At 37.3% G+C, this 13,197-nt stretch overlaps 1 protein-coding gene and 1 long non-coding RNA gene across 2 annotated transcripts; one reads left to right on the top strand and one right to left on the bottom strand.

Annotated features, from left to right (window-relative positions):
• Window positions 1-4,355: 4,355 nt before the first annotated feature.
• Window positions 4,356-7,829, top strand: LOC125468893. Its single transcript, XR_007251253.1, has 2 exons — window positions 4,356-4,932; window positions 5,308-7,829. It is a non-coding gene; the product is annotated as an uncharacterized LOC125468893 (long non-coding RNA).
• Window positions 7,424-11,675, bottom strand: LOC103964786 (NAC domain-containing protein 18). Its single transcript, XM_009377757.3, has 6 exons — window positions 11,099-11,675; window positions 10,057-10,664; window positions 9,431-9,760; window positions 9,111-9,320; window positions 8,115-9,019; window positions 7,424-7,969 (listed from the first exon to the last, which is right to left on the bottom strand). Exons 1-5 carry the CDS (start codon window positions 11,295-11,297, stop codon window positions 8,828-8,830), a joined length of 1,539 nt encoding a protein of 512 aa, XP_009376032.2. The 5' UTR covers window positions 11,298-11,675; the 3' UTR covers window positions 7,424-7,969; window positions 8,115-8,827.
• Window positions 11,676-13,197: the final 1,522 nt, after the last annotated feature.

Here is a 13,197-nt window from a genome sequence, read left to right as displayed (position 1 = left end):
AAGAGTTAGTAGAAGTCCGGATGAAGGATTGTAGAATTTTTCAACATATGTGTATGATTTAGATGATTTGTTACACTCATGCAGTAATGATATATGGGTACGTGATATGTCGCATGAAATTTATTCTTTGACCAAATCATTATTGAGCCTATGAATCCCATATCCAAAAAAAAAAAAAAAAAAAAAAAAAAAAAAAAAAAAAAAAAGACAATGCATATGCATATAGAAAATTTGACTACCATTTATATTGTTAATTAGAAGTGAGATAATCTTCACATACACTTTTTAGTCTCTCCCACATTTTTTTTATATTTTATTTCTGGTTGTCAAATTGAATTAATCAAAAGCAAACTACTAACCAGATTAAACAGAAGTATGTAAAAGGTTAAAAAGAGTGTAGATTATATTTTTTCTTTATTTTACAGTATAACCTCACTTCTTCATAGTTGAGAGTACGACCCACTTACAATGCTACAATTTTTTGAACCTGTTAAAGAAATTTCTAGGAGATGAATTTGAACCAATTAATAAAATAGAGATGAATACTATTAGACTAATAGTTTGTTTATTTACTTACTTTTACAACAATTTTAGAATGGTCTAGACTTTATATTGGTTTTGACTACTCTAATATTTTTATGTTGGCAGTTAGCAAAGAGTTTTTCTATTCTACTTTTTTTATTTTAGAAATCTCGGCATTGCAGGTGAGGAGTATGTTGCTTAAGTAGTTTGAGATAGGCTAAAGACTAAAACCTAAAAATCCCATCTTTTATGTGACACCTACCTAAAAATCCCATCTTTTATGTGACACCTAATTCCGATCATTCTTCCCTTTTCGAATTTAAATCTCAAATTCCAGTTCTCCTTTGCCTCATTCATTGATTCATTGCTTCATTTGGTCTACTACATTATCAGCCATGACATTGAAATGCCCGAAGACGATATTCTACTGACAAAAATTGGATAAAACATTCACCACAATTCAAAAGTAAGCTATGGCTTTAATACTGTATAGCATTCAGTGTTACAACTATTTTAGTTGTTATATTTAATTTTCACAACTGTATATTCAATCTTATCCATCCGATTTTCAAAACCACTCGGTATATTCAATCTTACACTTTCGGTTTTTTATATTCAATTTTTAAAGAAGACTGCAAAAAATGTAATGAAAAAACAATTCAGAATACTCCATGCAACATTCAAATGTTCAAATAAATCACATTCACAAGAATATTTTCCTTTCAATACAACATTCTCAATGACATCATAATAAAAGCATATTAACAAGGATACAAGTTTTGGTGTTTCACACTTAGGTCATTGATAAGTTTTGACCTTCAATTTTAATCATACATTTAAAAAAGAAAAAACAACTAGAACTAGTACTCCATCAAGGATGGAACTCAAAGTTTCAATTTTCATACCCATGACATCTCATTATTGTCTAGTTATGTGAATATATCAGTTGAGTCTCCAGTAGCTTGTAGCAGCAGCTCCTGTACAGGGAATGAGGAACAAGTTAAATTAGATATACTTCTTGTAATTCGTATGACCAAGTTCACATCAGAATGTTTAAAACGTGTATTCATACTTACCTCAAGAATCATATCATCTACAGCTGGATCATTAAAATCAGATGAAATGCTGCTACCAGGTTCACCATCATCATGATCATCACTGCCAAGCACAGAACTATCTAGCTGTTTGTGTGCCAGAATTTCTTCTGTGACAGGAATCATATGATTCATGGCAGCAGCTTGGTTATCAGTATTCTAGGCAATGCAGCCACCAGTATCATGATCAAGTAATTCATGACTATAGATATCAGGATCATTTCCAAGCCGAGGTTGTTGATGCAGCTGAGGTGCCTCGGAAGGAGGAAAGGTTGAATCCAGATATCCTCCTAGCGGAGCAAATGACTGCCAATGCCAGATTAAAAATCGCAAAACGAGCAAGTGTTAAGTGTTGATATACTTTTGTGCTCCATTTTATCAAGAGTCAAGTTTAGATCAGAAAATATTCAAAAGGTGGTTTTTTTCCTTCTTCTTCTTAATAAAACAGAGGACTAGGCAAGATTAGCTCATGTCCGTCAAAGGCACAAAGTGCTACTTTGAGTCAGGAAGGAGAGAGGGCCAACACATCCCTAAACCTCCCTCCAAACCATGTGTGTTTATTAAAACAAAAAACAATAAAGATAAATACATACAAGGGGAGACAAAAAACCAACCTTTTGAATCATGACACGTAGAGCTTGATCAATAAAATCAGATGAGGCGCCACCACCAGGTTCACCATGATCATGATTAGCAGTGGCAGCTTGATCATCTCCGGAACTAGAGGCAATGTAGCCTCGATTACCAGGATCAGCGAAATCATTACATATCGAAGTACCCTCAAGCTTCTTGTTATCAGACTTAAAGCCAACTGGCTTATACTTCATGAGACAGAGAACAAAGTCCCTTCTGCTGATCCCTCTCCCGACTAGGATTAGAACCCGTTTAGATTTAGTGCCATAGTACTCGTGTATGATCCAACCAGTCCTAACGGTTTAGACTTACAACCTTCTTGGGAAGTCTTTTTTTAGAAGGTTAATGTCCTCTTTTTTCAAGTGAAATATTTTGAGCTGATATCCCGCGGCTTGCCTGTGATCTTCCAGAAGCCTTGCTCTGTGATACTGTTGCAGCAAATGTTGGATTTATTCAATATAAATCAACCATAAATGGTCTACTATGTGTAATAGGAATGCATAAGTGGGAATTCAATAATGCTGTGATTTGATCCTCATATATCATATGCTACATCAAGTGTCTTACATTATAAGTAGGTTTGATAGAATCCTTAATAATATATGATTATGATACTTTACTTGAGAGCCAAGAAAGGAGAGTTTTAGCTTTCCTTTATGGACAGAATCTAAGACTCCTTGGCTAGTATATAAACACCGGTCCCTGCTAACCCTAGATACAGCAACTAAGGCTTCCCATAGAGCTAGGAGTTTGCAGAAGAGTTGGTGTTTTTCCTCGATCAAATTATGTTCGCATGGCAGCTGCATCCTTGACAAGGAAGTAATTCTTCCTTGTGCTTGATAACTGAAATGTGTTTTGATCATGCAAACATCACGGCTAACAATTGGTATCAGAGCCATTGTTTGTATGGTTAAAACAGATGAGAATGATATCGTATGTGGTTTTGAGTGGAAAGAATGCATCATAAAATTTTAACATGCATAAAATATAAGCTTATTTCGGAGACTATCAAAGACATTCTATGTTAAAATCTTGCATAGTTTTCAAGTCCATGTCAGTTTTAACTGTTCTGCATGATTGTTAGTACTTCAGTGCTTATAAAGTTAAAGATGATCAGCATCTACATAATTCAGTTAATCATATATTCAAGCTACAGCAGTTTATCATGAGAGATTGAATCATGTAGTCAAGATTTCTGTTCATAAAATTGCATTTAATATATGATATACACTGCTTGTAATTTGTATTACCAAGTTCACATCAGAATGTTTAAAACGTGTATTCATACTTACCTCAAGAATCATATCATCTACAGCTGGATCAGTAAAATCAGATGAAATGCCGCTACCAGGCTTACCATCATCATGATCGCCACTGCCAAGCACAGAACTATCTAGCTGTTTGTGTGCCAGAATTTCTTCGGTGACGGTAATCATATGATTCATGGCGGCAGCTTGGTTATCAGTATTATAGGTGATGCAGCCACCAGTACCAGGATCAAGTAATTCATGACTACGGATATCAGGAGCATTTCCAAGGCGAGGTGGTTTACGCAGCTGAGGTGCCTCGGGAGGAGGAAAGGGTGAATCCAGATATCCTCCTAGCGGAGCAAATGACTGCCAATGCCAGATTAAAAATCGCAAAACAAGCAAGTGTTAAGTGTTGATCTACTTTTTGTGCTCCATTTTATCAAGTTTAGATCAGAAAATGTTCAAAAGGTGGTTTTTTCTTCTTCTTCTTAATAAAACAGAGGACTAGGCAAGATTAGCTCATGTCCGTTAATGGCACAAAGTGCTACTCTGAATCAGGAAGGAGAAAGGGGCCAACACATCCATAAACCTCCCTCCAAACCATGTGTGTTTATTAAAACAAAAAACAATAAAGATAAATACATACGAGGGGAGACATAAAACCAAAATTGAAGTTGCGGTCAAAATTTTACTGAACTACAAACGTGAAGGGCAATTTGGTAATTTCACGTTGCGCGGGATATACTTTCTTTCTTTTTGTGGCCTTGTATTGTGAGCCAGTGGGGCCCACACCCCACTCTTTTCCCCTCTCCATGCCTTCCATAACTCTTGGACACTCTTCTATCTCATTCTTTCCATCATTTATCTCTCTATCTCTCCCTGTATCTCTCATTCAAACTCTCACCTTCCCTTACTACCACCAACGCCAAGACCAGGACACCACCATCCTCCTCACTGGCTCTCTATTATCATCTCTTTCTTCTCATGCCGTCTTGAACACAGATCAAATGAAACACAAGCGGGCTGTCGCCATTTCCATCAAACTCGAGCCACCACCATTTGCCATTTTCTCTGGCGAGTTCCTCGATCACAACACCTTGGTCACGCATCCCCCCTCTGTGAGTTCTACGAACCCAGGAACAAAGGAAAACGCTTCCAAATCTCCTCCCTCACCTTACTATGCAGTGGCATCGTGACCACCCTTATCTCTAGCGAATCTCACCGTTCACGGCTTAGGTAAGCCTAGGGACTTCCTCGATCATTCCCTTCTCGTTGCCCTGAGTCCATTTCTGAAGCTACGTGCATGTTTTGATGGTATTCAAGTGCAAAAAAACCTAGGGGAAGATTTTCCAGAAAACTGGTGAAGGAAAAACCGTGGCCACCAAGCCAGGCCATTTTCCGGCCAACACTAACCCTAACTCGGCCCCACTGTGGTAAGGATTTGTTTCCTACATTTCTAGCTTCAAATTAGCTTTTGAATCATCAATTTTGGTTGAGCATCGAGCTCGAAATGCGCTTTGAAAGTTGGGAAGAAAACATGCAAAATTTGGGAATGGCGAAGAAGGCGCGTGGGCGCGCGTGGTGGCTGGTGCGTGCAGTGCATGGTTGCTAATGCAGCCACCTTGTGGCGGCATGTAGACGAACCTGAGGTCCCTCCTTAGGTTTCTCAACGTGCCGAACCCAAATTCGCTGTCCATTCTTCGAAATTCGATCATTTTAAAATAGTTTCTTTATTAGCTATACCTTGTACGAAAAACGAGTTTATACGTTAGTACATTATATATTTACATAAATGGTTTCATTTCTAGGTGAAGCACATCGCAAGGACCCTTGATGTCCGCGAGGCGGGTTTGACTCGACTACATGAGTTGTAAGTGGGTATTTTCTTTTATATAGTATATATATTTGTCTAGTTTCCATATATACATCTAACAAAGAATTTTCTATGTGATGCCGTAATTAAATTAACGTTTATAGGAAATGACGTAATGATGAGAATTAGGAAATCATTATAAATCCTATGGGATGTCTTAATTAGATTTACGACTATGAATAGTATTATGTTGATTAGAGTTATCGAATCACTGTGGCATGACTATATTACGTTAACTGTTCATTGTGTGCTACACTGGTGTCAGTACTCGCCCGAGCCAGGGCCAAGCTTCACGTGTATGTTCACATCGCACCGTACGCTCACTTTGGATCCATTGTAGGTACCAGTCCTATCCCAGATTGCTATAGACAATTAGGACTCATATGTGTTATGCATAGCACCAATCTTCATGTGATTGTAGTACTAGAGCATAAATCATTATTACACTCGGTCTTGTTCATGTCAGAATACCTCTGCATGAACTCATGTGTCAGCATGTGTCTAAAGCACTCGATGTGAATGTTTATTTTTGCGAGATATAGTAATTACTGGAAGTTATATGCTTATTTACAAATTTTTGTGAAGTATTGCATTTTTGAGATATTGCTAGTTACGGTAAGTATTTTCATATAATACGTAGTATGTTATATTTGGAAACTATATTTGTTTTACGGTGAGAGGTTATATGTTTTCGAAAAGGTTTGTACAAAGCTTTATTTTTAGGCCCACTCACCCTCATTTTTTGCCCCTCCAGGTTTTAATAGCTGAGTTTTCATGTTAACGAGGATTCTTGACAAATCTCGGTATAGGTGATTACCTTCAATGGTATAATTCTTATCCTACCTTTACTGTACTTTGCTTATGTTCTGGCATCACGTGTGAATTGGGTTAATTCTCGCTCACATGCACACTCTTATATTTAGGCACTTTTAGGTTAGGTTTAAATTTATTCACATTTTCTATCTCACTACACTTTATGGTTTCATCACCTTCCTGGTATCAGCTAGCACAGCTCAATTCGGAGTCTAGGTGGACATTCAAGGTCGAAGTGCGTCAAATACATGTATGAAAAACAAAAACAAAAACAAAAACAAAAACAAAAACAAAAAAAAAAGCGCACGGAAATTATTTACAAAATATGTTTGAAGATCAATAGTAAAAAAAAAAAATACAATCTATTGAAAAAAAAAGAGAAAGAAGAAAAAGAATACTATCTAACCCATGTTCAAATTCCTTGCTCGTATGCTCCTCTTCCCATTGCTTTACAATACACCATGCATATGAAGCAAGGGATATTATTTATTTAGAAAAATAGTTCCTTATTACTCTTGATAGCCAAGCAAGAGACATCCTAGACTCTAAGATGTGAATCAAAGACATGTTTTTGTCCAAGTAAGAGAATATAATTTTCTCCATGAAATTTGACTAGCGGAGAGCCATTTAGATGTGAAAGAAAAGAATATGCAAATTTTCTTTTTCCGACCAAGGCATGTATTTTACATCCCGCCTATTGGAGAGCTTTCGGCCACTCAAAAATATAAAATGACTGTTTTAATGCCTTTTGCATCTCACACTAGAGATCCTCTAAGAAGTGAGGCTACGACTCATATTGCAAACGGAGTTTTATGGGAACACAAGTTCCCTTCGTGATTGAGAGCCTGAGACACTTACAATGCTACAATATGTTTCCTTTTTTAGAAGATGACTTTGAACCCGTCCAACAATTTGAGAGTGGTCTAGATTTTATATCGATTGGACTACCATAAAACTTTTACGTTGACAATTATCAAGGAGTTTGTAGCTTAAATGGTTTAAGAGAAGAAAAATACGTGAAAGTAAGTGCTTTGCATGACAACTAACTCTTGGTCTCATCATTCTTCTCTTCCTCAAATTAAATCTCAGATTCAAATTCCCTGCCTCATTCGTTGCTTCATTGCTCCATTTGGTCTATAACATTAGTAGCCATGACAGTAAAATGCCCGAAACCGGTATTCAAGTGGCAAAAATAGGAGAAAACATATGCCACAGTTCAAAAGCAAAAAGAAAAAAGCAATACAAAACACTCCATTCAACATTCAAATGTTCAAAATAAACCGCATTCACAAGAATGTTTTTCTTTTGATACAACATTCTCAAGGACATGATAATAAAAGCAATATTAACAAAGATACAAGTTTTGGTGTTTCACAGTTAAGATAGGTCATTGATAAGTTTAAGACCTTCAATTTTAATCATACATTTAAAAAAAAAAATTAATTGTAACTAGTACTCCATCAAGGATGGAACTCAAAGCCTCACTTTTCATAACCATGACATCACATTAGTGTCTGGTTATGTTAATGTATCAGTTGAGTCTCCAGTAGCCATGTAGCAGCAGCTCCTGTATAGTGAACGCGGAACAAAGCAAATCCGCTTTTGATCGAAAATCATAGAACTTGGTTGGAATCGAAACACTGTTACCATGGACGACTAGATATCGCATAATGGAGATGCTTCCTGGAAATTGAAAGAACCCTTCATTTTGCCGCACATTCCATGCCTGCTTCAAACGGTTTGAGCAGAAAGCAATACAATGCGCTAGCTGCAGCTTCACTGTCCTGCAAATACAAAATCAACTTAAGTACTTCAGTGAACATAGCAAATAGCTTATCAGAGTCAAGGGATAAACATAAAAGTATTCGTTTAATCACGGGGACAAAGCCAGAGAGTATTCACTTCATGTTTTCAGCTTGATTTCCTCACCTTGTTTCGTGACACTGCCCTGCATTCGGATTCTTCTTGGAGCATCTCCATGTGGGTAGACAGGAATGGATGTTGGTGTACATTGCGGTCGTTTGTTGTTTGACTGCAGGATAGAGAGCTACTCGTCTGAGGAATACATGTATCTGTGTTGATAGAGGAAGTATCGTCTTCAAATAATGCTTGTGAGAAAAGACATTATTACTTTATCTGGACTCGTCGCGTTCTGAGAAGGGTAGAGTTCCAAATAGCATTTCAACCATTTGCATCTCCTGGTGTTCCTTTGTACCAACAAAAGTTCACCTAACAAGGTCGAAGCATAAAAAACTTGGGGATTCTGTGACACACAACAAAGATTTGGACATAATTGTTCAAAACCAATGTTGTGCCTCAAAGACTAATTAACTTGGTTGCAGAAATGTAGATAACTGTGAGTGTTTTTGAATTATTTGTAGGAGAATATCACGGTGTAATAATGCGAGTTGAAGACGCATTCTTACAAGGCCCTCTTAATATTCTCCTACAGATAAGAGTATCGTTGTTCATTAACAATATTGGAGTGTTTCTCCAATAGCTAATGCAGTATAATCTTTTGCACGTCCGTGGAGTAACTCGGCGTCAGTATCACAGGTTACTCCACTATCCCCATCATACACCCATCACAATGACTCTCATAGGTTGGAGCCATTGGAAAGAGTGCACGATGCCTCTGTTATTCAAGAACTTTGCGGGAAAAGAGTCGCAGGCTCTATATTTAAAGATTGCGACTCGTTGCGTCCAATATAGGTATTGGCAAGCATAAGCTCTCCCAGTTCTGAGGAAAATATTGGTGACCGCAATGGATAATTCTGTAGCTGATCAAACGGTTGAAAGGGTGATCCCCGATTTTCTTCTGGCTGAGAATAAGCCTGGATGAAGAATCATGACAAGCAAGTGTTAAGTTTTGATGTACTTCTAGTGCACCGTATTAAGTTCATATAATAAAAAATTCATCATCACCTGGGAAATCCTTTCACTTGTAGCACGATTTTGAGAATTATAAACGATGTTGATAACTGATTCGTTGTCATAATTGGTTGGAGATGGACAGTTACTGAATTCGCCACTATGGATGTCCGGAGCATCTCCCAGCTGGTGTGGCTGATTTGTCTGAGGTGGCTCGGGAGGAGGAAAGGGTGAATCCGAATCTTTATGTAGCTCCGCAGAAAGCTGCCATATTAGGATGCACAAAAAAAGCCAAGGTTAAATTTTGAATAACTTCTTGTGTTTCGTATTACCAAGTTCGCATCAGAATGTTTAAAACGAGTACTCATCCTCACCTCCAGAATCATATCATCTACAGCTAGATCATTAAAATCAGATGAAATGCCGCTACCAGGTTCACCATCATCATGATCGCCATTGCCAAGCAGAGCACGTTCTAGCTGTTTGTATGCCAGAATTTCTTCTTCAGCGGAAATCATATGATTCATTGCAGCATCTTGGTTATCAGTATTACCGGTGATGCAGCCACCAGTACTAGGATCAACTAATTCATCACTGCAGACATCAGGAGAATTTCCAAGCTGAGGTGGCTGAGGTGGCTGAGGTGGCTCAGGAAGAGTCAAGAGTGAATTCAGATATTCACCTACCGGAGCACACGACTTCCACTGCAAGATTAAGAATCACAAAATAAGCAAGTGCTAAGTTTGATATACTTTGTGCTCCATATTATCAAGTTTACATCAGAAAATGTTCAAAAAGGTGGTTTTTTTCTTTCTTTCTTCTTCTTAATAAAACAGAGGACTGGGCGAGATTAGCTCATGTCCGTCAAGGGCACTAAGTGCTAGTCTCAGTCATGAAGGAGAGAGAACCAACACATCCAGAAACCTCCCTCCAATCCCGTGTTTATGAAAACAAAATAATTAAATAAAGATATACATACGAGGGGGACATAAAACCAAACCTGTTGAATCATGTCACGTATAACTTGATCAGTAGAATCAGATGAGATGCCGCCACCAGGTTCACCACGATCATGATTTCCACTGTCAAACAGATCATCTTCTAGCTCTTTGTATGCAAGAAGTTCTTCTGCAGCTGGAATCATATCATGATTCATTGCAGCAGCAGTAGCTGCTTGATCATTTCCGGAACTAGATGCAATGCAACTACCATTACCCGGATCAGTTAAATCATCACTGATCAAAGTATCCTGAAGCTTCTTGTTATCAGACATAGAATTTGGTTTCTTCTTTAAGCGGTAAAGAACAAAGTCCCTCAGCGGATCCCTCTCCTGACTGGTATTAGAACCATGTTTAGGTTTAGTGAAATAGTACTCGTGCATCACCCAGCCAGTCCTCTCGGATTTAGACACACGACCTTTGTAGAAGGTCAAGGTTCTATTTTTGCAAGTGACATGTGTGGAGCTGATATCTCGTGGCTTGCCTGTGATTTTCCAGAAGCCTTTCTCAGTGATCCTGTTGCAGCGAGGACTATTGATGTATTTGTAATCAGGCTGGCTGAATGAGTACCATGCCTTAGCTTGATATGGAGTGTCAGGGAACATGCGCTCTGCAACACAAAGAAAGATATTTAAAATTTGAAATTAACCCACTTAATATCCTTGTTTAGTGTCTAGGATTGGTTGGATTTGATAACTTGTTAGATTCAGGGTCATTCGGTGCCTAGAATTGGATTGAATTGGGGAACTCACTATATTGAAGGTCTAAGATGGACTACTTTTTCTTCAAAACCCAGTTCTTACTTTCCACTGTGGTGAATTCATCTTCTACCTCCAATTTGGACAAACTTAGAAGTTGATATCTATATCTTCATTCAACATACATCCATCAACCTAGTAACTCATCTAATCCAATCTAATCCTAGACGCCAAACGAGGTCCTAGTCTTGAACAAATCAAACAAGATTATGCATGCATAAAAATCATACAGTGAACAAACAATACCTTGGTTTTAAAGAAAAAGTGAGGTAGAATAACGGGTTACCAGGCAAATCCCAAGGCTCGAACTTGCAGACATCGATGACAGGGAGGGAATGGCAGGCTTGGGAGTTGTGACTTTTCATTTTCTTCCACAAGAAGTCTGCCATTTCCTCTTCAGTTGGATGGAATCTGATCGCAGGCACCATGTCCGGCACCGATTGTGCGGTTGTTGATGTGGTGGTGGTGCTGCTGATGTTTCCCATCCCTCCTTCAAATGTTTTGGAAATTTGGAAGCAAGATTATCAGATGCTTTTGCCTTGGGAGAACAAAGCAGAAGAAGCATAGCAAGTGAAGTTTGTATATATAAAACAAGTCACCCAATCAAGTGAGTGCCACTGCTCTTTGACTTGCAAGTCTTGGGATGATGCCGCCAAACCAAGTTTTGTTGATGGTGTGGAAATGGCTTTGAGTGTGGATCCCACTCACTTCCTGTCAAGCCTTTACTTTGTCTTTGTTTTTATTCTTAAAGGAATCTCATCCTTCATGTAATTGGAGATTGAAAAGCCAAACTTCAAGCTTGTACTATTCTTTTCTTCAACTGACGTTGATCCTTCATTTTGCGGGGTGCTCTTTTGTATTCTGTAAAGTTAAAATAAAATTTCGAACCGAAAGTGAGAAGGAAAATAGAAGTCTGGACGTATATTTCCCTTTTGAATTTGATCCAATGGCTCAAATTAAGAGTTTCTCTCTTTATTTTCTCACATAACCTAAGCTTTCACGCTTAACAAGCATATGTGATGAATTTATGTAAAGGGAATCGAAATATTACCACATATGAGCAGTAATGAAAAATGACAATTTATGAAAAAAAAAAAATTGTATGAAGGTCGTCACAAAAAGTTATTTTATGAGAAAAAATTTGGAAATTTTCTGCAGCAACTTTCCTTGATTATTTATCACTTTTAGAGCTTTTAAACCCATCAATTCACAATATAAGCGAATTTATCCCCAAACATATTCCAAAACATCATATTCAATATTCTAAACATGTTGACATCATCAAATTAACTTGTAAAGATCTAAATATAATTTGGGCAGTTAAATCAATTAAGACCAAAATATGAACTTTACATGCATTCTTCTCCTTTCTTTGGCCTTTTAACCACTGTTCTAAAAAACGTCCTAGGCGGCCGCCTAGGCACTAGGTGCCTTGTAACTGGGCAATTTTGTGCAAAACGGCCGGAAAAATCGGTTTGGCTCTAGGTGTTGCTAGGCAGCTTTTTAATTTATTTTTTATTTTTTATTTTTTATTTTTTTTTAAAATTTGTTTAAAGTCTAAGTTCTAATTATACCTTGAAATTTTGTTAATTTTATAGAATAGGAGTGTTGTGTATCAACTTAAATTCCGGGATGCTAAAGATAAGTATCTTATATTACTAAATTTCCTTATTTTCCTCATTTTTTCCATTTAATGTTGTTTTAAATTATGAATTTGTTGTACATGTGTCATCCTATAATACTCCTCACTATGGTTATATGGCATATATGCTTAATGTGTTTTTAAATTTTGGACTTGTTGGATACTCTTTTTGCATTTTATCATTCTTCTATTATCTTATCCATAGATTTCATACAAGTATAATTTTTTGTAAGTGTCAATATGCACTTATTTACAAGATATACAAAAAATTTACCTAAATTCGCCTAGGCTGCCTAGGCGCCAGCCTGCCGCCCGACTAGTGCCTAACGTTTTTTAGAACCTTGCTTTTAACCATAAAACCACCCCAAACACATATGCAATGACAAACTAAACATGCTCGAAACATTCTATGTATGAAGAAATCAATATTTATCAACTTGGAACATAAATACCTTAACTTTTTTTACCTTAAAAACAAAAATTCAAACGACTCAACATAAAATACTAACAAAAATTGTACTCTCTCCCCACAAACCTAAACTAAACATTGTCTGCAATGTAAAACCATAACAAAAGCATGCAATGACCAGTCCAGGTAAAGAATGAAGAAAATACGAAAAAATAACGAAAAATAAGGAACGCAAGAACCTGGTTGGGTTGCCTCCTAACAAGCACTTAATTTAAAGTCCTCAACCTGACCATGCCGAGATTAAGTCAAAGATGGTGGATCATTGAAATGAGAA

This window comes from the organism of the source record quoted next, unplaced genomic scaffold (assembly GCF_019419815.1).
Source record: "Pyrus x bretschneideri cultivar Hongxiangsu unplaced genomic scaffold, Pyrus_bretschneideri_v1 Contig4, whole genome shotgun sequence".
NCBI lineage: Eukaryota > Viridiplantae > Streptophyta > Magnoliopsida > Rosales > Rosaceae > Pyrus > Pyrus x bretschneideri.
The sequence above is the reverse complement of the archived record's forward strand: the minus strand, read 5'-3'. Positions and strand labels throughout refer to the sequence as shown.

Coding starts and splice junctions, on each gene's coding strand:
- LOC103964786 (XM_009377757.3), bottom strand. CDS start 11,297: ATGGGAAACATCAGCAGCACCACCACCACATCAACAACCGCACAATCG. Junction 10,665..11,098: donor CGAGCCTTGGGATTTGCCTG/GTAACCCGTTAT, acceptor TTTGTGTTGCAG/AGCGCATGTTCCCTGACACT. Junction 9,761..10,056: donor TACGTGACATGATTCAACAG/GTTTGGTTTTAT, acceptor TTAATCTTGCAG/TGGAAGTCGTGTGCTCCGGT.